The sequence below is a fragment of the Prionailurus viverrinus genome, chromosome B1 (genome assembly GCF_022837055.1).
Source record: "Prionailurus viverrinus isolate Anna chromosome B1, UM_Priviv_1.0, whole genome shotgun sequence".
In the NCBI taxonomy this organism is placed as follows: Eukaryota; Metazoa; Chordata; class Mammalia; order Carnivora; family Felidae; genus Prionailurus; species Prionailurus viverrinus.
The window spans coordinates 102,715,655-102,741,649 of NC_062564.1; the positions used below are offsets into that span (position 1 = coordinate 102,715,655).

A 25,995-nucleotide genomic window follows, 5' to 3' on the forward strand; every position below is an offset into this window, starting at 1 on the left:
TGAGGTTGGCATTGTGCCCACAGCAGAGGAAGAACATTCCCTTCCTCCTTCTCCTCACTTCTATGGATCTTCATCCCATAAATACTGAGTGTCTGTTGTTGCAACTGCCCCTGTACTATTACTGTTACCATTTATTGAACACTTGCTTGGCTTCCAGTTTTATGATTACACGGGTGTGACAAGGTTAGATAAGACATGACAGTCCTATGTGACAGACAGACAAGTAAGTTAACAGTTATACAGTTTAGTAAATGCATCTCAATCAGACAGGATAGGTCCTTTCTTTAGGACCCAGACTTCACACGTCTATAGTTGGTTCTATAGTTTACAACAGTGAATTAATAGTAGCTAATGCTTATACAGTAACCTCTTACATGCCAGGCAAAGTTTTCAGTGCAATTGACAATGAGAGTTTTTATAACGGCCCTATGAAATAGGCACTATGATTATATCTTATAGATTACGTATCTATATACCCCAATGTCATGGAACGGTAAGCAGCCAAGATGGGGTTTGATTCCAGGCCTTTGGGGTATACTGACACTGAAACAAGTTTAAACTAACTAGGCATTTGTGAGCTGCCCGGGAAATATAACCATCACTTACAACTTACTTCTACAATAAAATAAATTCTGACTTCCAAACTTGAGAGTCATGAAGAAATTTTTCAAACAAGTGTTTTAAGTTAGGAAAGTACTTGAGACCTCCTGGGACTAGAAGAGGCCTGGGAACATTAGTGACCTACGGTTAATAGGACACTATAAATTCTGTGCAAAATACATTAGAATATTAATTGCTACACTTTAAGTTCAGGGATCCTCCTTTTAGGTTCAATTGTTCTTATAGGCAGTGGTTCCCACCTCACTAGCTTATGCTGCTAAGAAAATTAATGCCTTAAGTTTACTTTAAAACGCAAAGAATCAAAAAAATTAAAATAAAATAAAATAAATTTTAAAAAGCAAAGAATCAGAATGAGAAGACAAGCCACAGACTGAGAAAATATGTACAAAAGACACAACTAATTAGGAGTATTATTCAAAATGCACAGAATCTTAAAACCCAACAATAAGAAAACAAGCAACCAGATTAAAAATGGGCGAAAGATCTTAACAGACACCTCACCAAAGAAGATAATCCGCATGGCAAATAAGCATATGAAAAGGTGCTCAACACCGTAGTCATTAGGGAAATGCAAATCGAAACAGTGAGATACCACTACCTACCTTTTGGAATGGCCCAAATCCAGCACCCTGACAACACTAAGTGCTGGTGAGCATGTAGAGAAGCAGGAATTCTCATTCATGCTGGTGGGAATGCAAAGTAATACAGCCATTTTGGAAGTAACTTTGGAGGTTTCTTATAAAACTAAACATACTTTTACCCTATGATCCAGCAACATGCTCCTTGGTATCTATGAAAGGAGTTGAAAATGTATGTCCACACAAAAATGGACATGGATATGGATGTTTCTAACAGCTTTATTCATAATTGCCAAAACTCGGAAGCAACCAAGAGGCCCTTCAGTAGGTATGTAGATAAAGAAACTGTTGCACATCCAGACAGTGGAATATTACTCAGTGCTAAAAGGAAATGAACTCTCAAGCTATTAAAGGACATGGAGGAAACTGACATGCATGTTGCTAAGTGAAAGAAAGCAATGAAAAGGCTACATGCTCTATGATTCCAACTATATGATACTCTGGAAAAAGCAAAACTATAGAGATAATAAAAAGATCAGTGGTTGGCAGGGGTTAGGAGGGAGGAGAGGTGAATAGGCAGAGCACAGAAGATTTTTAGGGCAGTGAAACTACTCTGTATGATGGATAAATGTCATTTTAAATTTGTCCAAACCCACAGAATGTACAACACGAAAAATGAACTGTAATAAAAACTGACTCTGGGTGATAATAATATTTTAATGTAGCTTCATCAATTTTAACAAATGTGCCACTTTGGTGAGAAAAGCTGATTGATAATGGGGGAGACTATGCATATATGGAGCAGAGGGTATATGGGAAATCTCTGTACCTTCTAGTCAATTGTTCTGTGAAAGTAAAACTGCTCTAAAAAAATAAAATCTATTTTTTTAAAAAAATCAAGGCAAAATCCCTTTATAAGAGAACTTCTATTCTTAAGGAGGAAAAATTGTGCACTGTTTGGAACATTATACCTGTTCCCATGCTCTGCTCCCTTGAGAAAATTGCTAACCTTTATCCCGGGGTGCAAGAATTACTGCTCAATAGTGTCTTCTTATTAGGTGTGTTGCACAAAAAGGGAGAGAGAGGGAAAGGGAAAGAAAGAGACAGTGAAAGAGAACAGGAGCCTTCCACAGTGTGTGAAGATTCACACAGTGTGTGAACAGATTTCAAAGAAGATACAGCAGTTTCATAGATATTTAAGAGGAAATTTAGAGACCAACTTCTGCTATAAGGTTAACAGTCACTTTTAATTTATCTGGACTTATCATGAAAATTATGCTTTACTTATGCCTCAGTGGCCACCTCTTCTTGAAAATAATCTGCCTCAACAGTTGGATTTTCTGAACATTGAATAACGATCCCCCCCCCCCCACACACACACCAAAGGAGTAATGGATTCTGAATGTATGTAAGGCAAACACTCATTTCATGAATACACAGATAGCTAATAACATATATGCAGTAATAGACCCTCTTTTACAAAAGAAGGAAATAAGACAGATAAAGCTGGCTTATGCCAGGGAGGTCCATATTTCCTCTCTCTTCAAGAAACTACTTTCTTCGGATTTCCTCTCCTCTGGGTTTTCATCAATTCCAAGGACATACTCCTTAGAAATAAAAACGTTAGCACTCTGGAAAGAGCAGTTCCCTCAGACCAGGAGAGTTAGTTTATGTTATGAGCTGAAATTTGCCGCCCTCCCTCCCCCCACACAAATTTATATGTTGAAGTCCTAGTCCCCAATACCTCTGGATGTCTATTTGAAGACAGAGCCTTTAAAAAGGTAATTAAGTTAAAAATGAGGTCATTAGGGTGGGCCCTAGCTCAAATGACTGGTATCCTCATAAGAGACTAGGACACAGGCACAGGAGGAAGAACACGGGTTAAGATGATCATCTGCGATCTGTCAGAGGAAAACAACCCTCGCGACATCTTGATCTCGACTTATGGCCTCCAGAATTGTCAGAAAATAACTTTTCACCCAGTCTGTTGATACTTTGTTATGGCGGCCCTAGCAAACTGATATAGTATGTAAGAGTAAACCCTGGTGACTCCAGCATTCCTGAAATGCTTCTCTCCAGAGCCTTAGAAGAGCAGTTCATGAACTTGTGTATATAATTATAAAGATCCTGTAGACTTCATGAGTTAATTCAACAAACATTGGTGGAACTTGTCCAGCTAAATGGCAAAGACAAAAAGATAAGCTTCCAAGTGGCTCAAAGTAAATAAAACCCTAAAAATCCTCAAGGAATTCAATCTAAAGAGGAGACAAGCACAGAAAGAGTTAATTTCAATATAAAGTGACTAGTAGTAAGATTGTGGTATGCAGAAGGGCTGTGAGAAGTTCCCTGGGATGTAGAAAGGGCATCAGATTGGAGGCCACATCTAACTTAAGTCTTTAGGAAAAAGAAGTATGCCAGGTGAACAAGGCAACAGAGACATTTCAGTGACAGGAGTACCACAGACAAAGGCAGGGGAATGAGAAGTGTCTAGAATGTGGATGGTAAGTGAGATGTCCTGGGTAATTGGAGTTAGGATGTGTATGAGGGAGGGTTCCAGGAGAGTGAAGAAATAGGGTCAGACCACGGAGGGCTGGGCATGCCAAATTTGGATTTTAACCTGAAAGCAGTGGGAAGCCACCAGAGACTTTTACAGAGACAAGTCACGATCAGACTTGCTGTGAGCATGGTCTGTGTAATAGCTTGGAGAATGAAATGGTATGAAGAGAGGAAGGTTGCATACGGATAGCAGGGAGGTAGATGGGAGCCTGAACTGAGGCAGTGGTACTGGGGTGCAGAGAGCAGTCCTGCTTCTGGGATATTTCAGAGATGGGATTTACATTGTGAAGATTTGCATACTCCCACTTCTACATGTGCTCATGTGGGAAAGGTGCTTCCAATTGTAAAGCATTAGACAATACATACTTGTATTTTCTGTCTCAGATGTACAAATAAATATAATTGTTTCCTTAAACATAGATTTATTATCAACTTAATAAAACATACAATATTATATTTACTTTTAAGAATTAAATTCAAAAGAGCTACACTTCCTTATTTGTGTTTTTAGTTAATTTGGGGGAAGAATTGCTCCTGGAAAAAACACAATATAATTGAATATAGTTAAAAATGAATATCTTATTTTATCTCATCATAGCATGTCTGGTATTTTTGTGATTCTTCCAAGTTGGACCTGATTGAAATCTGCATATTTAAGGCAATAGAGAGCCTTGGAAATACACTCAGTCTAATCTGAGTTTTCTCACTAAACTACCTACCGTGACTAGTTTACTCAGTCTTTCTAGGCCTCAGTTTTCTTATTTCTAAAACAAGGGATAAATTCTTTGATCCTTAAGTCTCCTTTTGACTAAAATTCCATGAGTCTTTTTTCCCAGAGAAAAAAAAATACTGCTTTTGACTTTTAAAATGAAAATTTTTTGTTTTATTTAGTACTGTTTTTTAACTTTTCAAAAGAAGACTTTAAATTTTGCTGAATATTTCTTGGAAAGTAAATAAATCTTGTCAGATGGTTTTGAGATTCATTAAAAACACACACACAAACAAACCTGAAGCACCGTGCACATTTAAACATTACCGTTCTTGGGGTACAAAGGCACTCAAGGAAATGTACTCAAACCTCTGCAGGTTCAACTAAGGCTTAGAGTAACGCAATGAACAAGGGATGTTTGCTGAAAAATATTTGGAGTTGAACTGGGTAAATACGACTGCAGAAAAATTAACAGCAAGCCAGATGAGTCCCTTTTCTCTCCCTTAGGAAACTTGCTTCTGTAAACGGAAAGGGGCTCTGAATCCCCTGGCAGAGAAATGGGGGAATAGGGAGGGAAGTTTCTCTGATTTCCTCGCTCCCTACCTGCTGGTCTGGTTTCCTCTCCAGCTCTCTCTGTCCGGTTAGGAACTGATTCTCCTCCTGCTCTCCCTCCCTCTCCCCCTCCCTCCCTCTCTGTCCTTCACCCAGAGTAACGTTAGTGTCCTAGCAAGTGATGCTGTCGGAGACGGGAGCCGGGCTCGGGGGAGGCACCGCCGCCGCGGCCGCCGGGCGGGAGAGCCTTCTCCAGCACCAGCGCCCCACTCGGCCCCGGGCTTCCTCCTCGCAGCCACAGCCGCGGCGCCCGCTCCCACGGTTTCATGGTGGGCGGCGGCGGCGGCGACTGGGTTTTGGCTCCCGCCTCTGACTGCTCGGCGTCCTCCCGCGCCGTTCTCTCCTGCAGATTTCCCGCCCGGGGCTGCCGGGGGCTGCCGGAGGGGCCGGCGGCGGGGAAGGGGTGCCGCGGCCAGACCGCGCGGCGGCGGCGGCGGCGGGCAGCCGGCATCCCCGCGCTCCGACCGCGGCGGGCGCGATGTCCACCAAGGTCAGGAAGTGCAAGGAGCAAGCGAGGGTGACCTTCCCCGCGCCGGAGGAGGAGGAAGAGGAGGGGGAGGAGGAGGGTGAGGACGAAGGCTCGGAGCCGCAGCGCCGCCGGCGGGGCTGGAGGGGCGTCAACGGGGGGCTGGAGCCGCGCTCGGCGCCCTCACAGCGGGAAGCGCACAGCTACTGCCCGCAGCGCTTCTCCCCCGGGCTGGACATGTGAGTACCCGGCCCGCCCGCGGCCCGCGCCTGGGGAGGGCAGTGCCCGGCGGGGCGGCAGGGGGTGGGGGGGCGGGAAGGCGCGCTCCCGGCCAACCTGCGAAGTGCCTGGGACCCCAAAACGCCTCCCGGCGCGGCACGGCACGGCAGTTCTGTTCGGGGCGATGTAGGGGTGCGGACCTCGGTCCGGGGCTCGTCCCCTTGGTTCTGCTTTGTGGAGGGACTTGGGGGCCGCTGAAGGCGTGGCTGGAGCTCTGTCCCGGCTCAAGCGCACGGAACGGCCCCGTGGACGGACAGCACGGACGCCAGACTCAATTTCCAGTAAACAGACACGTCCTCTCCTACACAAGCACTACTGTCCCATAGGCTAGGACCCCTCAGCAGATGCACCCCGAGCTTACCCTAGGAAGTCGGAGAATGGGAAGGTCTGCACAAAGCCAGGCGCGCCCTCGAACTCCGACCCCCTCCCCCCCAGCTTCTCAGCGTGGAACCACCCTGGGAACCCGTGTCCCCCATGAAGCTCTCCGCCGTCTGAGGCCCGGGCAGGGCAGCGGGGAGAAGGGAAGGGAAGGGAAGGAAGGTGTGCTCTACGCAGTGTGAGTGTAGGTTTGCCGGGTCGCCCCGTTTCTCGACGGTCCATTCACAGTTGGGGGCATACTGAAGCCAAATCCCCACGGGAGAGTGGGCGCAGGGCAGCCGCAGGAACCGTTTAATGACAACTTTGGCTGTAGTTCCCAGGCGGCCCGGGGTCAGTAGTTGTTTTCTTTTTAAAGGAAGATAAATGCCGGCACTGTAGTGTGTGAGAAAGAGCAACTTTTCTTAATTTCCAGATCTTGGAGACATCCTTAGCAGCTACGAGACGCAGAGAGGATGCAAAAGAGAGTGCTTAGTTTTATAGGCTCCATGGCATTTCTCGTGTCCCACACGTTGGGCGTGCCACAGGGCTTACTGTCTTTTTTAGGAAAAACGCACAGACCTAGGTAGAGAACTTGAGGTCAGACGTGGCGGGCAGCCCTAACCGTCTGGGTGGGGTAAAACGGGTAACGGGCTACGTGAGGGGACCGAGGTTATGCAGTGCCCCCTGCCGCCCTCGAGCTGCCACATCCCTGGTCCCAGGCCTCCGTGGCGACCTCCAGACCGACCTAATCTCGCATTGCTCTGCTCGCTCAGAGCCTGCTCCTGGCCCTGCAGGATTTGCCTATAAACCCAGAGTCAGTGGCTAGGAGTAGATCGCCTAGGAAAGGGTTCTGATTTAAAATGAGCGACGCATCCTGATGTGGTTCAATTACTGCTGAAGATTAGCCTGGAGAGGAAATGGTCCAGGAAATGGAAGGAAGGTATATCGTGAGGGATTAAAGCCCTGCCAGCTCGCTTCCCAGCCTCCCTAAGATTTTAAGACATTGTCTGTTTTTCCTTTTACCAATTTCTTGATTATTTATTTTTCTTTTACCTTAAATCCACACTAAATGGACACCACAGAACTCTAATCTGAGAAAGTAGGGTGGAGCAGAGATTACTCACTTTGCCTTTTGAAATTTGAGGCCAATTACACAAAGCACTGAAGCAAGTTCCACTGTAGACTTTTTTTTTTCTATTAGAACATTTTCCCCCCATTTTCTGACTTTACATAATTCAACAAGTAAACGTGGTAGTGTGTTTACTTTGTAAAGCAGTTGAGAAGACCCAGTCATTTTAAGGACACAATAAATGTTTCTTTGAGAGGTAGGGCAGCAAGCTCTCCATGTCTGAGTCCTGTCATTTTGTAACATCAGGCACTAGTTTGATATCTGTAGCAGAAATCAGCTCTTTATTCCACCTTCAAGTAGAATATGGCAAGAATGTAACAGCTCAGAAAGCAAACACAGCAACCCTATGTTGGCACTGGAGCAGGACAACCAGTCTCTCAAAGCCCCAGGGTCATTTTCAGTAGGCAGAATAGAGCAGCTGAATTTAAAATTCAGCCAGGATGCTCAGGATAGAGTCTCACTTTGACCAAAAAAATTCCTCAGGGTAATCCTGTTGCTCATTTCACTGCTCCATGCTCCAGTGTTCCATCTGGGAGTTTTAAACAGACTGACTTAGGAGAAAGAATGTCATCTGTTACATTACTAACAAGAAATTTTAAAAGTCCTTTGATAGAACTCTTGATTCAACTATTCATTCAAACCAAGACTTTCTTTATCCCAGTTGTTTGCAAACCTAGGAGCAAGTAGTATGTCATTGGCAAGATTACCTCATTTTCAGTCTTAGCTATTAAATATCTGATGAAACTCCAAAAAGGTATATGAAGGTACTTCTCATGAGTTTCGATTCAAAATCATTTCTTTTTTTTAAAGCTTATTTATTTATTTCAGCGAGAGAGAGAGAACGCATGAGCAGGGAGGGGCAGAGAGAGAAGGAGAGGGAGAGAATCCCATGTGGTTTGATGCATGAGCTTGATGTGGGGCTCAAACTCACAAACTGTGAGATCAAGATCTGAGCCAAAACCAAGAGTCGGACACTTAGCCGACTGAACCATCCAGGCACCCCAGATTCAAAAACATTTCTTAAGCATTTGCATGTGCAAACTGCAGGTTAGGTACGGCAAGCCCCAAAGATGAGTATGACAATTTTTCTGCATTCAAAGAGTTTAAAATTTCACGAAGGAGAGATGGAAATGAAACTGGGCATGAGCTATTATGAATTAGAGTAAAATAAGCACCATAAAAACATACACACAAGGGTGGAACTATGAAGGATCAAGTGTAAAGGAGAGACCCACTATGTAAAGTCAGAAATCAAGGAAACCTTTATGGGCCTTGAAAGATAGGAGACAGAGACAGAATGATAAATTAATTGAAGCTCTCCCCTCAAAATGCTAGGCATGTCTGAGGAATATTAATTGAATTTGGTTAGAACATAGAATATGTCGGGGCTCCTGGGTGGCTCAGTTGGTTAAGCGTCTGACTTCGGCTCAGGTCAGGATCTCATGATTCGTGAGTTCAAGCCCCACGTCTGGCTCTGTGTTGATGGCTCAGAGCCTGGAGTCTGCTTCAGATTCTGTGTCTCCCGCTGCCTTTCTCTGTCCCTCCCCTGCTCACATTCTGTCTTTCAAAAATGAATAAACACTTAAAAAAAATTTTTTTAAAGAACATATAGGATGTGTAGGTGAGCAGTGAGATTTAGCTGGATGCATTGGTTTGGGCATTAATATAAGGATCTTGCCAGGAGGAGGCAAAAGGGAGCCACTAATGATTACAAAGCAGCAGCAATTTGATTAAAGCCAGTCTGAGAGCAGAATGGATTGTAGTGGCAGTTGACAGAATGTGAATAAATAAATTAGGGGCTGAGATTAGGATCTGTAATAGTGTAGTACTAGGGGATGGAAAGGGGGAGAGGTTGGAAGAGAGAATACACAGAGCATCTATGGAAATAAGCAACTAACTGCCCACAAGGGTTTAAAGAGAAGGCAGGGTCAGAGATGACTTGGTGATTTTGACCTAGATAACTAAGATCATTGATGTCATTGTTGAAAAGAAAAGAACAAAGAGGAGGGCCTGATTTTTCAGATAATTCTGATAGAGGTGTCAAGCAGGAAGATGGAAATACAAGTTTAAAGCTTGAGAGAATTTGAGAATCTACTGGCTGATGGGAGTATATATTACCCAAAGAAAGTGTGGAGAGAGAAACAAAGAGAGCTCTTGACTCCCTATTCTGAGGGAATTTTTGTTGTTATTTAGAGAGTGGAGAGAAAGAGTAGCAAATAGAGGACACAGAAGAAGATGAAGGATAAGGTGGGTAATAAGGCAAGGCTGCTTAGAAAGAAGTTTCAAGAAAAGGGAAGAATTGATTCACAGTTGGAAAGTACTTGATAAATCAAGAGAGAAATTTATGAGTCTCCTTTTATTTTTTTTAAGTTTATTTATTTTGAGAGAAAGAGCACGAGTGGGGGAGGGGCAGAGAGAGAGAGAGAGAGAGAGAGAAATTGGGAGAGAGAGACAGAGAATCCCAAGCAGGCTCCTTGCTGGCAGTGCAGTGCCCGATGCAGGGCTGGATCCCACAAACCGTAAAATCATGACCTGAGCTGAAATCAACAGACACTTAACCGACTGAGCCACCTAGGCACCTGATGAGTCTACTTTAAGAAAGAAGAATCAGGGCACCAGGGTGGCTTAGTTGGCTAAGTGTCCAACTTTGTCTCAGGTCATGATCATGGTTCATGGGTTCAAGACCTGTGTCGGGCTCTGTGTGGACAGCTCAGAGCCTGGAGCCTGCTTCGGATTCTGTGTCTCCTTCTCTCTCTGCCCCTCCCCCCCAAATAAATAAACATTAAAAATATATTTTAAAAATATGGTTATCATTAATTAAATAGAAAGTTCGACATCAAAATACTTAATTATTCTTAAAAATACAATGAAGTTTAAAAAGGATTTTCTCAGGGCGCCTGGTGGCTCAGTCGGTTGAGCGTCTGACTTCAGCTCAGGTCATGATCTTGTGGTCCGTGAGTTCGAGCCCCGCGTGGGGCTCTGTGCTGACAGCTCAGAGCCTGGAGCCTGCTTCAGATTCTGTGTCTCCCCCTTTCTTTGCCCCTCCCTTGCTCATCCTCTGTCTCTCTCTCTCTCAAAAATAAATACAAATTTTAAATTTTTTTTTTCAACATTTATTTATTTTTGGGACAGAGAGAGACAGAGCATGAACGGGGGAGGGGCAGAGAGAGAGGGAGACACAGAATCGGAAGCAGGCTCCAGGCTCCGAGCCATCAGCCCAGAGCCTGACGCGGGGCTCGAACTCACGGACCGCGAGATCGTGACCTGGCTGAAGTCAGACGCTTAACCGACTGCGCCACCCAGGCGCCCCTTAAAAATGTTTAATAAAAGAAAGACAAATCAATTCTTGTTGAAATTAACATGTGCACAAAATCATTAGAGTTCTCAGTGGTGTTATCTTTAAAAAAAGAAAGACTTCTGGAAAAGAAGATTCTGTTTAGTTTTTCTTCAGAGAAAGTGCTGCCAAAAGTGTGTCCCAACAAAAGCAGCAATTTGTGTTTATATAATACTTCATGCTGGAACTGGGAAGGGATCCCCTGTTCTTGGTGCCTGCCCTCCCTTGGGCCTGGTATCCCCACATTTAGAGCTCTCTATTTCTATTTCTGGAGATTTCACATCCTATCTTTATTACAGGGGTAAGGGTTGTCACTTGATCATATCTGTAAGGGGGTAGAAATCTGGGGAAAGAGTTTCCACCTACTCTGTATATAGACTTTCAGCCAAATCCCCCTATTTTGGGCTCCTGCCTCATCTCTACTTGCTGGTATTTCTTTTGTCTTCCATTTCTGGGCTTTTCTGGCATCAAGCAGAGTGGATTAGCTTGCTTCTTGTTATAGGCACTCTGGTTGGACCTTCCTTATCCCCACTAAATCATTTCCTTTTCTTCCAACTCATCTTCTTTCCAACTTCATGCATTGTGTAGTTGGAGATGCTACGAGTGTCTTCCAGTTCCATGGAAGATGAAATTTGTGTTACTTTTCTTTGTTTTCCTTGATATTTAAGGGGGTAATTTTGGAGAGGAGAAAGGGGAAGAGAGGCCTTTGTTCAATCATCTTGAAACCAAATATCCCTATAATTGTGTCTCATGTGTTTTTTAAGCCCCAATGAAAACTGTGCTATTAACAGGCCAAGATTGCAGAAGGAAGAATATTCTTAATCATGTCTGATTTTATTGGGCAGATGGCATAGTTGGTAACCTATACAGTGTGATGTGAAGGTCGTCTGAACTCCCCCACCTAAAGTCATCTTAGTACCACACTTCCTGAATTTAACTAATATAGAATATTTTGGGGAAAAAAAATAGAACTTTTGAGTTGCAAAGGATTTTATCTAACCCAGTCTTTTCTTTTACAAATTGAGAAACTGAAGCTGAAGTGTGACCTCTAATTCATAGCAGCCCCAGGTCATTTGAAATCTCTAGGCTCTTAGCACTGTGCTGTTCACACCTTGGCCTCCTTTGGGTTCAGCTTTTTTCTCTTCCTCAGAGAAATTTAAAAATGCATTTACTCCTGGGAGGAATGACACAGGACACTACTAATTAGTATTAATTCATTTATGAGATCCAATTAGTTCATCATTTCAATTTGACTGCTGATGGCCGATCAACTTGAGAAAGTTTGTAAGCTAAGTAGGAGGACTAAGAATGGAAACAAAAAGGAGGAAAGAATATCTCAAGATGTAATTGACCTCCTGCCAAATATCATTTATGGTTTTCTCTTTCTTATTATCAAAGTGGTGAGAGGATCCTAGACTCGGACTGGAGCATCATTTTATGGTGGGGTTAGAATTTTAGGGATTTTTTTATTACTGCCCTAGGATAACAAATGTCTGTCTGTTCTCTCTCTCCCCACCCCTCCTCTCTCTCTCAGTATTCTTAACCTTTGAGCTTTGCCTTTGCCTACAATCCCATAAATCCTTACCACATTTGAAGGTAGGAAATAAAACACCACAAGAAATATAACGGGAGGAAGAAACCAGTTTTTATTGGGCTACTAGGCTCTTGGTAGGAAGGAATACTTTGAATTTCTTGCCTCAGGATTGAGATTGCCTCCTGGGGGGGGGGGGTGGCATGCTCGGGTAATGGTGAATGGCTGCTTAGCAGTCTTCTGAGGCGGAAGGCTCTTTTCTTGACCAACAGTCTTCCTTATCAACACTGCGCAGTAGAAGTCTGGCAGGGGAAACAGATTAGTGGTCTGTGCAGGGTGAGCATGTAGGAGTCTGGCCACAGATAGAAGATCTGGAGTTGTGAACCATGGGTGGACAACCTCACACTTGTGCATATGGGGCTCAGCAGTGACTTTATGAGAATATTTAGGATTATGATAGTGTTTTGTCTTTAATTTAGCATCTAGGTCAAGGATGTTTGTCTACAGTTACCTAGTCATAAAAAAAATCCCCTATTAAAAAATAAAACTTTCCCTCTTTGCACTATTCAAATAATAGTTGACAGCACGGATTTGGTCTTAGACCTTTTTAAAAAATGAGGTTTAAGTGTCCACAAGTATATGACCCATTAAGGAAAGGGCATGGCAATGCTAATATTCTATACCAGTTTTGCATTTCTGATTACGTTTTGTCAAATAGTACTGATGCATATGGGTTCTCTGCTGAAAAGTAGGTTGAGGGTGATGAGGCAGGAGCAAGCATCCAAAAACCTCAGATTTTTGACTTAGGATATAGATGATAGTGATAGAAAACCAGATCCCTTGCTTCTAGTAATATTAAAGGTCTACATATATAATATATATTATTTATGTTTATGTTATATATATATATAAAGCTATGTATAGAATAATAATAAATATAATATAATACATATAATAGCATCTAATATATTTAAATAGCCAAATATGAACTTCTCTTGGGTCAGTAGAAGTTTTTGATTTTATTATTGAGTTTGTTTTATCTCAATTCCTGTTCAATTATACATTGAATTCATTTGAATTCTAATTTCATTGTCATTTAATGTTCCTGAAATAATAAACATTAGTTTTAGAGAGTATTGTGAAAGAGTTTATTTTTATAGATAAGCTTCATTATTAGAGGTTATCAATTCTAAGTTTTATCCTTGGTGTGCCCCCATATTATCCTTACAAACATAATTTTAATATCAAAATCAAGAGATGTGGAGTTCATCAGATACTTTTTGTGGTATCACTAAGAATTAAATGTGATAAAGCAGAAATCTGCTTTGAAAGAATAATTGTTTACTTTAACTTCTGATTATTATTTTGTATTATTCATTACTTTTTTTAATAAGAAAATTATTCTAATTCTCCTCCACCACTATTTCTGTATATTATCGTGTGTAACCAAAGGTTTTCTTTAGCCTGGAGGAGAAGATTGTTTGTCCCCTGGGTATTCAGTCAGGGGGTTTAAGCACTCACGCATCTGTGCAGTCATGGCTCCGATAGATGGATACTCACCAGCCATGTACTAAAAGCCAGGCATTTAACTCTTTATAGATAAAGAAAGGCAGTCTCTGCTCTTACAGATGTTACTGAAGAGCCAGGCATGAAAGCAGACAATCACAAAACAAAGTAAGAGTCAGTTTAACAGCTAACAGAGTTATACACAAAATATAGTTCCTGGAAGCAGAAGCATCTAAGTTCCAGAAGGCACATGCGTTTAGAAGTATTATCAAATCATGCAGGCAATGATTAGGGGTCTTCACCTCTGCCTGCACTGAACTTCTAGAGGAAGGAACACACTGTTAAATGGCCTTTTTGTTTTTCTGGTTTTAGCTGTTGAGGGGTCTGGCAAAGAGCTTTCATGAGAAGGATGACTGGGAAGGTGACAAAGAGAGGAGATTGGAGCTTCCCTCCTTAAATATACAACAGCTTCTTGTCTCTGACTTAGCATATACCCAAATTAGCATTGTCTAATAGATTTATTAAACTCATACCTAGAGTATTCTGAATATAGCACAGGACAACAGAAACTGTCAGGAAATTAATTACTGTGGAGACCCAGATATCTCTCCAGACTTGTAAGTGCTGGAATTGCTACCTATTAATTTTTGCCTGCAATGAGAATCCTTAGAAGTGAAAGCTGTGCTTTCCTGTTTCTTAAATGGAGCTCCTCATCTTGTTGGTTTGGTTGCTACTGTGATAATATGTTATTGAGCTGTTTGTGATGTCAGTAGATGTGGGCTCAGCAGTAGGCGGTGTGGGGCCTGGGACTGCCCGTCCCTGGACCCTGTCTACCAAACAGTTGAACAGATGGGGCTGCCTTCCTCTAGCCTTGAGTACTGGTGCCCCTGGGGGCTACTGAAGTTCAGTAGTTCAGTAGTTCTTGCCATCTACAAATACGTATATTAAGAGATTTTCAAAACGTGTTTTTGGTGACACTCTTGAGGCTGTTTGTGAGACGCCCTTTCCTCCTTGCTAGCACACTCACTCGTAAACCGTGCTATGTAGATGTTGAGTGTCTCCGGAGGCAGGACATTGACTGACAGCTGCCTGCTTGCCAGGGGGACTATGGGGTTTGTCTACTTTTTGACTTTTCCTCTCTGGCTTTCTTGTCCTTTGTCAGTGCCTGCTGCTTCCCGCCCTCATCATCACTTCCAATTATCACCACCCCCGACACTGTGGCATGGTGGTTGCTCTCTAACACTTTCCCTCCCTCTCTGAGCTTTTCTCGCTACTTATCTTCTGTGGCTCCTTCTGCTCTTCTTGGCCTTCACAGAATTACAGACTGGATCCTGGCTGGTTGGCACATTCACTTTCTTCAGTGTGGTGAACTGCTTAGTCAAAACAACTTGGGTGTTATTCTCATTGCTTTGGCTCACATTGATGGTGTTATTACTCTGCTTGCTTCCTTGCTAGATGGATTGAGTAGTTGACTGTTTCTTTATTTCAGTAAAGTATTTGACTTCTTTAATAATGTTCATTTGTTGATGAGTGCTAAAGAGATTGTGATTCAATCCAAAGAGCAATTTTTGAAGCTGTTCTTTATAGAACCCAAATGTTCCCAAACATAAGCTAAGCATACATTTTAATAATGTTATTTTGATTTGCAACCTTTATTCATATTTTTCTTATTCCCTGGAGACAGCATGGTAGAGAATAAAAAGCCTGGGAGAGGACCTCTGAGCTCTCTTCTTTATCCTTTAGTGACCTTGAGGAAGTTACTTACCATTCTGTCTGAATCTCTTTGTCTATAGACGTTGGATCAATTGGGCAGAAATGTGAGTAGGCCTAAGGATAGAAACAAAAAGAACAGCCTTTTGTTTGTTTTAGAAGTGTAGGTGTAGCAGGGTCAAGAAACCAGAACAACTTGGATGAGCAGCTCCTATAATCTACCTGTAACAGGTCTTTCCCTTGAGTCTCCTACCTGCTGACCAGGAGAGGAAAAAAAATGAACCAATTGTCCAATGTGTGGTTTAAATTAGTTTTTTTTAATTTTGTTTTTGTTTTTGTTTTGCTTGCTAAACAGATACTTATTCTCATTCCACAAGTGAATTAAGCAATCAATAAATTAATTAAGTTAATTAATCAATTAAGCAGTTATGTGAGTTAACAAGAGGGAAGACTTGCTCTACATTATCACAGGGATTAAGTCAACTAACAATGTCTCCTTGTGCCCTGAGCTTATATCTAAGGGACATTTTCTTACTAATTCTTCCTCCCAATCCCTACAAGGGGGCATGGTCTCTTTATGGTTTATGTATACACTCTTAGTTGAGGGCATTCTGTAGAGATGCTGTGAAGCCAATGTCATTGATCCTAGTTTGATATGATAAAGTGATTTTTCTTTTTAATAAATAGCCTCTCACTTGGATAAAATAACTCAGAATCTCAAACAGCCACCCTCCTGCTTCCTCTGTAGCACCTGGGCACTGGGGAAGGGAGCTTATGTGTTCCCTTGAGGAAAGAAAGAGTTGTCTGATGCTTCTGGTCTCTGGGCAATGTTCATTGTCTGCTCGGGTGCTGCTTGTCAGTGAAAATAACTTGATCTTGGTAACTTGCCTTTGTTATAACCCAGATATGCTCCTTGGTGTATATGGTTTCAGTTTAGCTCCCATGAGCTACAGAGCTCTAATAGAGCTTACAGCACTAGTGGTGTCCTAGTCTGGGAGCAGGCTCTCTGGTTCTCAGTGCCGGGTTGCACCACAGGGGAACTGAGGGTAGCTTGAGAAAGCCCACACCATTCCCTACTTAATCAGGCTGGGCTGTCCCAGATCTCCTGCCTTCAGTGGTTCTTCACTTTCTTGGATCCACATCTTAACTTTTCCTTCCCCTCTATTATTTCTTTCTTCTGTCAGGACAGGAAGTATCATAGCTTTGCTGTCAAAAGTGGGAGAGCTATCTTGTCTGCCTGATGAGAGCATTCTCTGATCAGGTTCCTTCAGAACTGATTAGAGAAATAAAGGAACAGAGAAAATCCTTCCTCAAGACAATTTCTCTTTTTCCTAAATTCTGCATGAAAACTCCTCTTTTTCCTGCAAAAAGCTGAAAATTACCTTGATATTTCTCTTTGCACTCCTCTAAAATTTGTGCTCTCTACTTCTTCCCTAAACATAGGCACCTAACTCTAACCACTCACACCCCTCCACCTCCCCTGCTATCCCCACAGTAAGGTCAACCAGGGTGAGGACACTGTTTTTGGAAAGACAAAAGAGAAAAGCACCTTGCTAATATTTCCAAAAATACCCTTGATGGTATAGAAATACCCTTGATAGTATAGAAATAAGCACGATAATATGTTTATAGGACAGTGAAGAATGAATCTGAGGAGCAAGGAAAACAAGGTTGACTAGTCAGCATCCTTGAAAGTCAACTGGAGAATTCTATTTTGTTTGCTGTTCTTGTCTAAGAGAAGTGTGAGAGTAAAAGCAGAGTTTAAAAAGAGCAAGATGCTGGGATGGCTGTGGCGTACAAGGAAGAAAATCAAGAACAGCATGTGGTACTGGAAAGAATCTGGAGTCAGACAGACCTCAAGTTGAAGCCCAGATCTGCATTTTTCTATGTGTATTACCATGGGCAATTTTTCTAAATCTCAGTTTTCTTATCTATGAAAGGGAAATAATACCTGCTTCATAACATTGTTATGAGAATTAAATATGATAGCGTACAAAAACATATATATATGTATGATATATATATATATATATATATATATATATATATATATATATACCAAGTACCCAGTAAAGTTTAGTAGTAGCCTTCCCTCATGCCATCTCTGTTGGAAAGCTGTTGTGATAATCCAAATATGATTGGTTAAAGATCTGGAAGATGGTGCTGACAATGAGAATTGGAAGGGAGGGTCCAGTACATTATCTAGTGACCCACAGGGGGTAAGTACTCAATAAATATCAAAGGAAAAGCTTCAGAACTCTGAGAACATCAAGATGGTGAGTCATAGATGACCTTAAAATTGTTAAACCTGAATAACCAGCCTGAGATGCAAATGTTAGGAGGGGGTGCTGGTTAAGGGAGAGGGTGAGGTGGGACATTTTAGAGTGACCAGGGGATACATAATTGTACATATGGGATATGAGGTCAAAGGAGAGGACAGAGCCTGGAAGGAGGTTTGGAAACTCAGTGGAACAGATATTTATTGAATACTTACTCCCTGTGGGTCACTAGATAATGAGAAATAAAGCATGACCTGACCATCCAAGAATATGTGCACAATATGAGGGAGTATTTATTAATACTTTATTTTTTAAAAAAGAATTAATATAACCATATAATAGCTTTAAAACACATGGTACATAGGATAATTCATTTTATATCAATATGAAAAATCATGTAGGAGGAAGGGAAAGACTGTACCAAAAATCTGGGGTAGAATAGTGATGGTCACTGAGAACTTTTAGATCTAAACTAAATTACTAGATTTCCTGGGCAAAAGAAAGAAAGAAAGAAAGAAGAAAAAGAAAAAAGAAAAAAAGGCAAGGGTTATATACAGTTTATACATTACTAGAGTAGAGGAAGCAAACTCATCTGGAGAGAGAGGCCTATTAATACACAATTCTAGGATGACTATAGTAAATGGATACAATAATGGACAACCTCTTTAACCTGTTAAGTGTAGTTTTGAAGAAGGCCTAGTAACCTTTTAAAAATATAAATCCTTGAAACAGGCAAGGGCATGACATTAAATGGTCACTGGTGAGGCATTTTACAGGCTTTTTATTTGCTGTGATTCATGTGACTTGCTTCCTGGACCTGAAATGTTACATGTTAGTAAAACATAGGGAACCTAAATGCATGTAAGGCCATTTGTCCCTCAGGCTCCACTGCTCACATGTGTTGTTTCAGCTTTGCTTTTGGCAGGGCCAGTGTGACAGATGTTTAAAAGGCCTCATAGTCTGGGGTCGTTGATCCAGGATAATGTCATTGTTTTTATGTTTTTAGGTTCCCAACCTTTACTGTGCATAGGAATTGCAAAGAATGCTCATTTAAAATATATATTCCAGAGCCACGCCCCTGAAAGATTCTGATTTAGTTCATCTAAAATGAGGCCTAGCAATCTGCATTTTAATAGGAGCTCCAAGTGATCCTGGGGTGGGTGGCCCTCACTTAGAGAAACACTGTTTGAAGTCAGATGATGTCAAAGTTATGAAACCTGAGGAGTATTACTTGTATTTTTGCCTCTGAATGGAATGGAGCAAAGGGTTGCCTTTGGATACACCAAAATATTTTTTAGAAAAACTTTTTATTTGCTTAAGTGTTTGGAGAAGTAACAAGAACCCAAAATTTCTTTCATAAAGGATGAAAAAAATTTTTTTTTCCTTAAGATGTATCGTCACCGTCTTACTCAGCGTGAGCTATCAACAAAGTACTATAGACTGGGTGGCTTAAACAACAGAAGTGTTTTTTTTTTTTTCTTATGGTTCTGGAAGTTGGCAGTCCAAGATCATGGTGCCAGTATGGTCAGGTTCTAGTGAGAGTTCTCTCTTCTGGCTTGAGGTAGGGAGAGAGTGAGGGAAGGAAAGAATGTGAGAGCTCTCTGTTTCTTCTGCTTCTGCTTCTGCTTCTTCTTTAATGTTTATGAGAGAGAGAGAGAGGCAAAGAGAGAGAGAGGTACACAGAATCCGAAGCAGGCTCCAGGCTCCGAGCTGTCAGCACAGAACCTGACATGGGGTCCAAACCCAGAAACTGTGAGATCATGACCTGAACCAAAGTCAAAGCCTTAACCAACTGAGTCATCCAGGCAACCCTCTCTGTTATTTCTTCCTACAAGGGCACTGATCCCATCATGAGGACTCTGCCTTCATAATCTCATCTAATCATAATTACCTTCCAAACCTCCCAAAGGCCTCATCCCCAAATGACATCACACTGGGGTTCGAGCTTAAACATATGGATTTGTGTGAGGACACAATTCAGTCCATTAGCAGTCAGATATTACCAGCCATCCCTATCAGCCTGAGCTTGCACAGGGACTTGTAAAGCATCTGGTTTAGGTCAGTGGTACTCCAATGCTTTTACAAGAAAGAAGGCCCTGCACAATGTACCCTTGCAGTGCTGAATGAGTCAGGCCATTGGGTGGGGATCCGAAGGTAGGAAATGTCTGGAAAAATGATTTTAGTGTTAGTATTACTAAAGTGAAGCATTCTCTTCCATTCACCCACATTTCTTCCTTATTTCTCATGCTAGAGGAGATGCCCTGTCAAAACTAGCTGAGATTGGAGCCATGTTTATGAATTGTGGATGAGTTGCATTCAATGTGGCTCATACCATTCTATCATTCCAGATTAATTAAGCTTGTCTTAATACTGTAAGAAAAGTTAAAAAAAGAAAGAAAGAAAGATACTTGCTATGTGGATTTACCATGAAGTAGCATTAGATCAGCTCTTTTATTTTGAAATAGCCGTATAATTTGTTCTAATTCAGAAATATGACTTCACACTTAACTCAGTGTTAGAATGTTTTAAAGACAACATCAAAATGACTCATGTGACTTGTGTTGTATAGTACTAAAATCCCACGTTTCAGCTCAAATATACAATATAGAGATACTGGTTCTTAAAGAGGGAGAAATTCTAAGAAAAAAACTTTTGAGTACAAAGCAATGCAAAGAAAAATTCATTGAAGAATCATATTCTGGTATTTTCACATCAACTCTTTGGGGAGAAAAGGTGGGTTTTTTATAAGTGATTTTCTTTTTAGATAGCAATCACTAAATAAAGAGACCTTTCCATTAAGAGGTAGCACTTTAATAATGTGTTTATTTCCCCAACGATAACCTGAGTAGAGATTGGAATTCTTCAAACATATATACTCTGCATATATATTCTGTATTATAGAAAATGTCAATACATTGTCGTTGGTAAGCGCAGAATTCATCTTTTATACCGTATGGAGATTCTAGACATTTGAAGAGTTCCAGTTTGTAGCTTCATAGTATAAATATTAACCCAATGAAGTCAGTACCATTAATAGTAATAAAACATACTCAACTACTACAGTGACAGTTTTTACAAGATTTGTTTAAAACCCTTGTCATAGTTTGATCTTGAAACAAAGTTTTCTTCCATGCAGTTCAGTGAATGCTATTTCCCAGTTCTTGTCCACCTAAAAATCATCATCATACCAACACACACAGACACACACATATATACACACAACACCCCCACACCCAGCTTTGCACTTCCTTGTCTCCTACACACACACCACACACTCACAACCTCACTCTGCATGCTACCCTACACAACATACATCCATATCCCACTAATATGGCATTTATTTAGCTTCAGAAAGATTATAATGCAATGGTTGCCAATATGTACATTTACTTAAAAATTTTTGTCAACTAAGGGGTTAAAATAAGCATCAAAAAATGAATTTTATTTTTTAGTAAAAATAGTCAAACTGTGGTTAAAACTATTCAAAAAGTGCAGAAGGGTATAAGTGAAAAGCAAAAATCTCCCTTCCCCTATGGCTCCTCAGTTCCACTGCTCAGAGCCCAGTATAGCTATGGTTAAAAGCCTCTTGTATTGCTTTCTAGAAATTGCTACAAATACATATATATGTATGTATATACATATGTGTACATAAATGTGTAAATTTATAAAGGTGTGTGTATAAAAATGCTATATTTATTTAATTTTTAAAAGTTGATTACCTGACACTAGTTGAGCAGTTAGAACGGGGTGCCAGTCATAGCCCTCTTGCCCTTGGAGTTAACAAGCCTCTCCGGACCTCTTTGGATATGTCACCTGTGTAGTCCCAGGTTTGCCTGGCCACATTCCTTTGGTCTCCATATGGGAAACATCTGCTGGTGCCTTCTGTGTTTCTCTCTTGGTTTGAGGCCGGCAGAAGTGAGAATTGAGTAGGGGCTGGTAGATGCCTCTGAGTTCTCCTGTTCCCTAAAGTCCACCCCCAGACTCCCAGGGAGAATAGAGTCCTCGCTAGTTAGTTTTCAACCCCTGACTCTGTGAATACTGTTTTATCAATGGTGGAAAGTATTTCTGGAATATATATTATAGAAAGAAATCCTTTTTTCCCCAGCCATTCACTTTTAACTTGTCATTATTATTTGCCTTAAAAGTGGATAATGTGGAAAGAGTTTTAACTGGTACTTTTGGTGCAACTCATACAGAAAACAAAAATTACAGATATTTTAAAGGAAGTCGATCATAAGAATTTCAGTCAGCAAGAATGTTAGAGCTGGGTAAAGATGTAAATTTGTACTTAGAATAATAGCCACTGAAACATTAAAAGTAATCACAATGTTAAAAATTATATTGTTTAGCATCATTTTTCAGAGACTTGGAACTTCTAAAAAAGATTTTTGTTTATGTGTAAGGAAGTCCGAAGAAATGAATTTACCCAGCATCACAGAAATCACAATGTGAACTCAGTCACTGTACACATCAATTAATGAGATCATTTTCATAGTGCAACTAAGTCTCAACAAATGTGGTTGGTATTTGGATTTTGTACACATTGTTCTGGATATACTATTAGTGCCCAGTTGCTTTATTCATAAAATAATAGTAGTTATTTTTAAACCATAAATCATACCATCTCCTTTTAGTTCAAACAGGCAATTATATAGTATTGGTAATTAACGGCTCTTATTACAAAGTCACAGACGTTTTCAACAAAATAAGTTTTAGATTGATGCTTTAATTTTATAATTGCTAAATCTTGCCTGTGTCATTGAAAAAAAATGAATCTCGTTTTTTTTTGGGGGGGGGGGTGGGGACAGGATACCCTTAAGAGAAAAAGATAACAAAGATCCTGAAAGATCCTTGGCCTAAATAGTAGGCTTTTATTCCCCTGTCAATTATTTTATTTAGTTAAAAATATGCAATGACTTGAGAGGATTCTTCTGGCCTAATTCTTGAAAAATTTACTTTCTTTAGCCTTAAAGTCTAGTGCTTTGGTGCCAAGAACCTGCTAGGCCTTCATTTTCAAGACTTTTAGGACCAGTACAGTTATTTATACAAGGTCCAATGAGTTACACCTGTACCAGGGTCTCAAGGGAGGCACAGATGTCTGGAAATTGTTTATATTATTGTTTCTTCTGAATGCCATGTTCTACTGAACAGGAACCCTCGTTGTGATAGGCTGCCAACTCCTCTCTGGGTTCAAGCAGCCCATATTAGGTACAGGTGTAAATTTCAGGCACGTTGCTTAGCAACTTACGGAGCTGACCGCAGGTCACAGGTCTGCTGTAGGTGCTGTGTACTTGAGAAGGGCGAGGTATGAGGAGGAAGCACTATGCCCTAATAGTCTACAGTTGTTTTTCATTGCTGCTGATTAGGTCCATGGAGGGAAGCCCATCTCTGAGGCGCAAGACAGTGATGCGGGAGAAGGGCCGGCGCCAGGCCGTCCGGGGCCCCGCTTTCATGTTCAATGACCGGGGTACCAGCCTCACAGCTGAGGAAGAGCGCTTCCTCGACGCTGCCGAGTACGGCAACATCCCCGTGGTGCGCAAGATGCTAGAGGAGTCCAAGACATTGAACGTCAACTGCGTGGACTACATGGGCCAGAACGCGCTGCAGCTGGCCGTGGGCAACGAGCACCTGGAGGTGACAGAGCTGCTGCTCAAGAAGGAAAACCTGGCACGAATCGGCGACGCCCTGCTGCTTGCCATCAGCAAGGGCTACGTGCGCATCGTGGAAGCTATCCTCAACCACCCCGGCTTCGCAGCCAGCAAGCGCCTGACCCTGAGCCCCTGTGAGCAGGAGCTGCAGGACGACGACTTCTATGCTTACGACGAGGACGGCACACGCTTCTCTCCCGACATCACGCCCATCATCCTGGCGGCGCACTGCCAGAAGTACGAGGTGGTGCATATGCTACTGATGAAGGGTGCCAGGATCGAGCGGCCACACGACTATTTTTGCAAATGCGGAGATTGCATGGAGAAGCAGAGGCACGACTCTTTCAGCCACTCACGCTCGAGGATCAATGCCTACAAGGGGCTGGCCAGCCCAGCGTACCTGTCCTTGTCTAGCGAGGACCCAGTGCTCACCGCCTTGGAGCTCAGCAATGAGTTGGCCAAGCTGGCCAACATAGAGAAGGAGTTCAAGGTAAGCTCTGTGCTCCACCCTGGCGACCCTGCATGCTCATCCCCTTCCTGGCTGCTGCCAGATGGCTTCCATAGTCTGCTCTGGAATCAGTTTTGCCCAGTGGATTTAAAATCACAAGGGACTGGGATGTCATTCAGAAATGACCGATGATTTCCACCTCTAAACATGGTGCCGTGATAAATTTGCTTTGGGGATGGGTATATACTGGATCTGAGAGCTATAGTTATGGTGCTGCTCTGTGTGGGTGAGCATTAAGTGGAACGCAAGACTTCTCCCCTTTGATTAGAGGAGGAATTTGGTGTGACTTTTTTCCTCCCGTATCCTTCCTCTTTTATAGTTAGTGGTATGGTGCCACACGACACTGAAGTGATATTGGTTTTGCATGTACTGTTTATTGGCCCAAACATCTGTATATGCCTTTAGGTAGAAAGAAGACTAATGTGGAATATGATTAAAATAATTTTATTAATATGACAAAAATGTCTCTCCTGAAATCCACAACTGTATATTCAGAGTGGTGAGCCATAGACCTCAGGTCAACCCAGAAATACAAGGATAGCAAAGTGTTTTGCATTAACGGATTTTTTTTTTTTTTAATGAATGAGCCTTTTTTCTGAACATTGTTTCCAGTTAAGTGGTATTATTTTTTATAAAAAAATTAATGATAGAATATTTTAATCTTTTATTCAATTACTACATCCTCCTATGGGTTTTGGACGGTTCTACGTATTAAATCTGGGGCACAAGGAGATTTCATGGTTCTGGTGAAAGTCAGTGTGTTTTTCAGCAGGTTCTTGTCTCCCGTTGTCCACCTAAGAAGATTATTGTAGACATCAATTCCTTAAATTATTTTCTGGATGCTGAGTTAATCTTCTTTGTAGCGTGGTTTCAGATCACAGAAAGTGATTATTCTGTCTTTCAGATCTTATTACAGTTTTTCATACTTACGTGAGGTTTACACAAATGCAACTAGCAATATAATTCAAGTTAAGGGGTTGCAAGAAAATGGTTTAGGACAAAGAAATGAGCTATTAAGCCATGAAAGGACATGGGGGAAATTTAAATGCATATCATTAAGTGAAAGGAGCCAATCTGAAAAGGCTACATAGTATATGATTCCAACTATATGACATTCTGGTAAAGGCAAAACTGTGGAGACAGTAACAAGATCGGTGTTGCTAGGGGTTAGTGGAGAGGAGGAATAAATAAGTGGAGTACAGAGGATTTTTAGGGCAGTGAAAATAATCTGTATGATACCGTGGTGATGGATACATGTCATTATACATTTATCCAAACTGATAGCATGTACAATTCCAAGACAGAACGCTAATATGAACTATGGACTTGTATGATTACAATGTGTCCATGAAGATCTATCAATTATAAGACATGTACCACTTTGGTGAGAGATTTGATAATGTGGGAGGCCTCTGTACCTTCCTCCTAATTTTATTGTGAACCTAAACCTGCTCTAAAAAAAAAATGTTTTTTTAAAAAAAGATGTTAAAAAATGGTAGGAAAGTTTTGCATGTTTTTTTTGTTTGTATGTTTCCTTTTCCATACATACCAAATTACCTAATCATAAACCCTCATCTTGTCCTGGTGGATCTCTGACCTTAAGTATAATTTTGTTATTCCATTAAATATTTTTCTGATATAAAAGCTACACGTTTATTATAAAAATTTTGGAAAATGTGGAAAAATAAATATCACCTTATATTTACTCTCTTTGAAGAGATTCATTATGTGATATTTGAAAAGATGAATTTCCTTGGAGTCAAGATGAGTTATTCTTTTAGACAGGACTCAGAGAAAATGGAAAATTTCAAATTCTGTTTAGAGAAAATAGAAAAGCATCAAGGTTAAATAGTTGTAAATATCACTATTTTGACAAAGTAATAAAAAATGTAATTCTAAATTAGCCACTATTTCAAATCTCATCAAAACCTTGTGGGGGTTTTTGTTTTTGTTTTTGTTCTTTTTTTTTTTTTCATTTTGCTTGATATATATTGAAGATCTGTAAAAGAGATTCTGCAAAAGGGAATTTTTTCTAATATTATGCTTTAATAATTTATAAAAGAGGCTAGTGTTTGCAATTCTGTGTAGAGAAGTCATCTTCGTGAAGTGATAGTTAAAAAATTTGTTGTTCATATTTTTTCCTGAAGCTGGCTAGGTCTGTATTGATGATAC

At 41.2% G+C, this 25,995-nt stretch overlaps 1 protein-coding gene across 4 annotated transcripts in view; it reads left to right on the forward strand.

Moving 5' to 3' along the window:
- The first annotated feature begins 5,554 nt into the window (after window positions 1-5,554).
- TRPC3 (transient receptor potential cation channel subfamily C member 3) overlaps window positions 5,555-25,995 on the forward strand; it is a 73,678-nt gene continuing 53,237 nt past the window's right edge. For all 4 annotated transcript variants that reach the window (XM_047856205.1, XM_047856206.1, XM_047856207.1 and 1 more), the window contains exons 1-2: window positions 5,555-5,781; window positions 23,034-23,805. In XM_047856205.1, coding sequence (XP_047712161.1) covers window positions 5,555-5,781; window positions 23,034-23,805 — 999 coding nt within the window. The remainder of the gene's footprint in view (window positions 5,782-23,033; window positions 23,806-25,995) is intronic.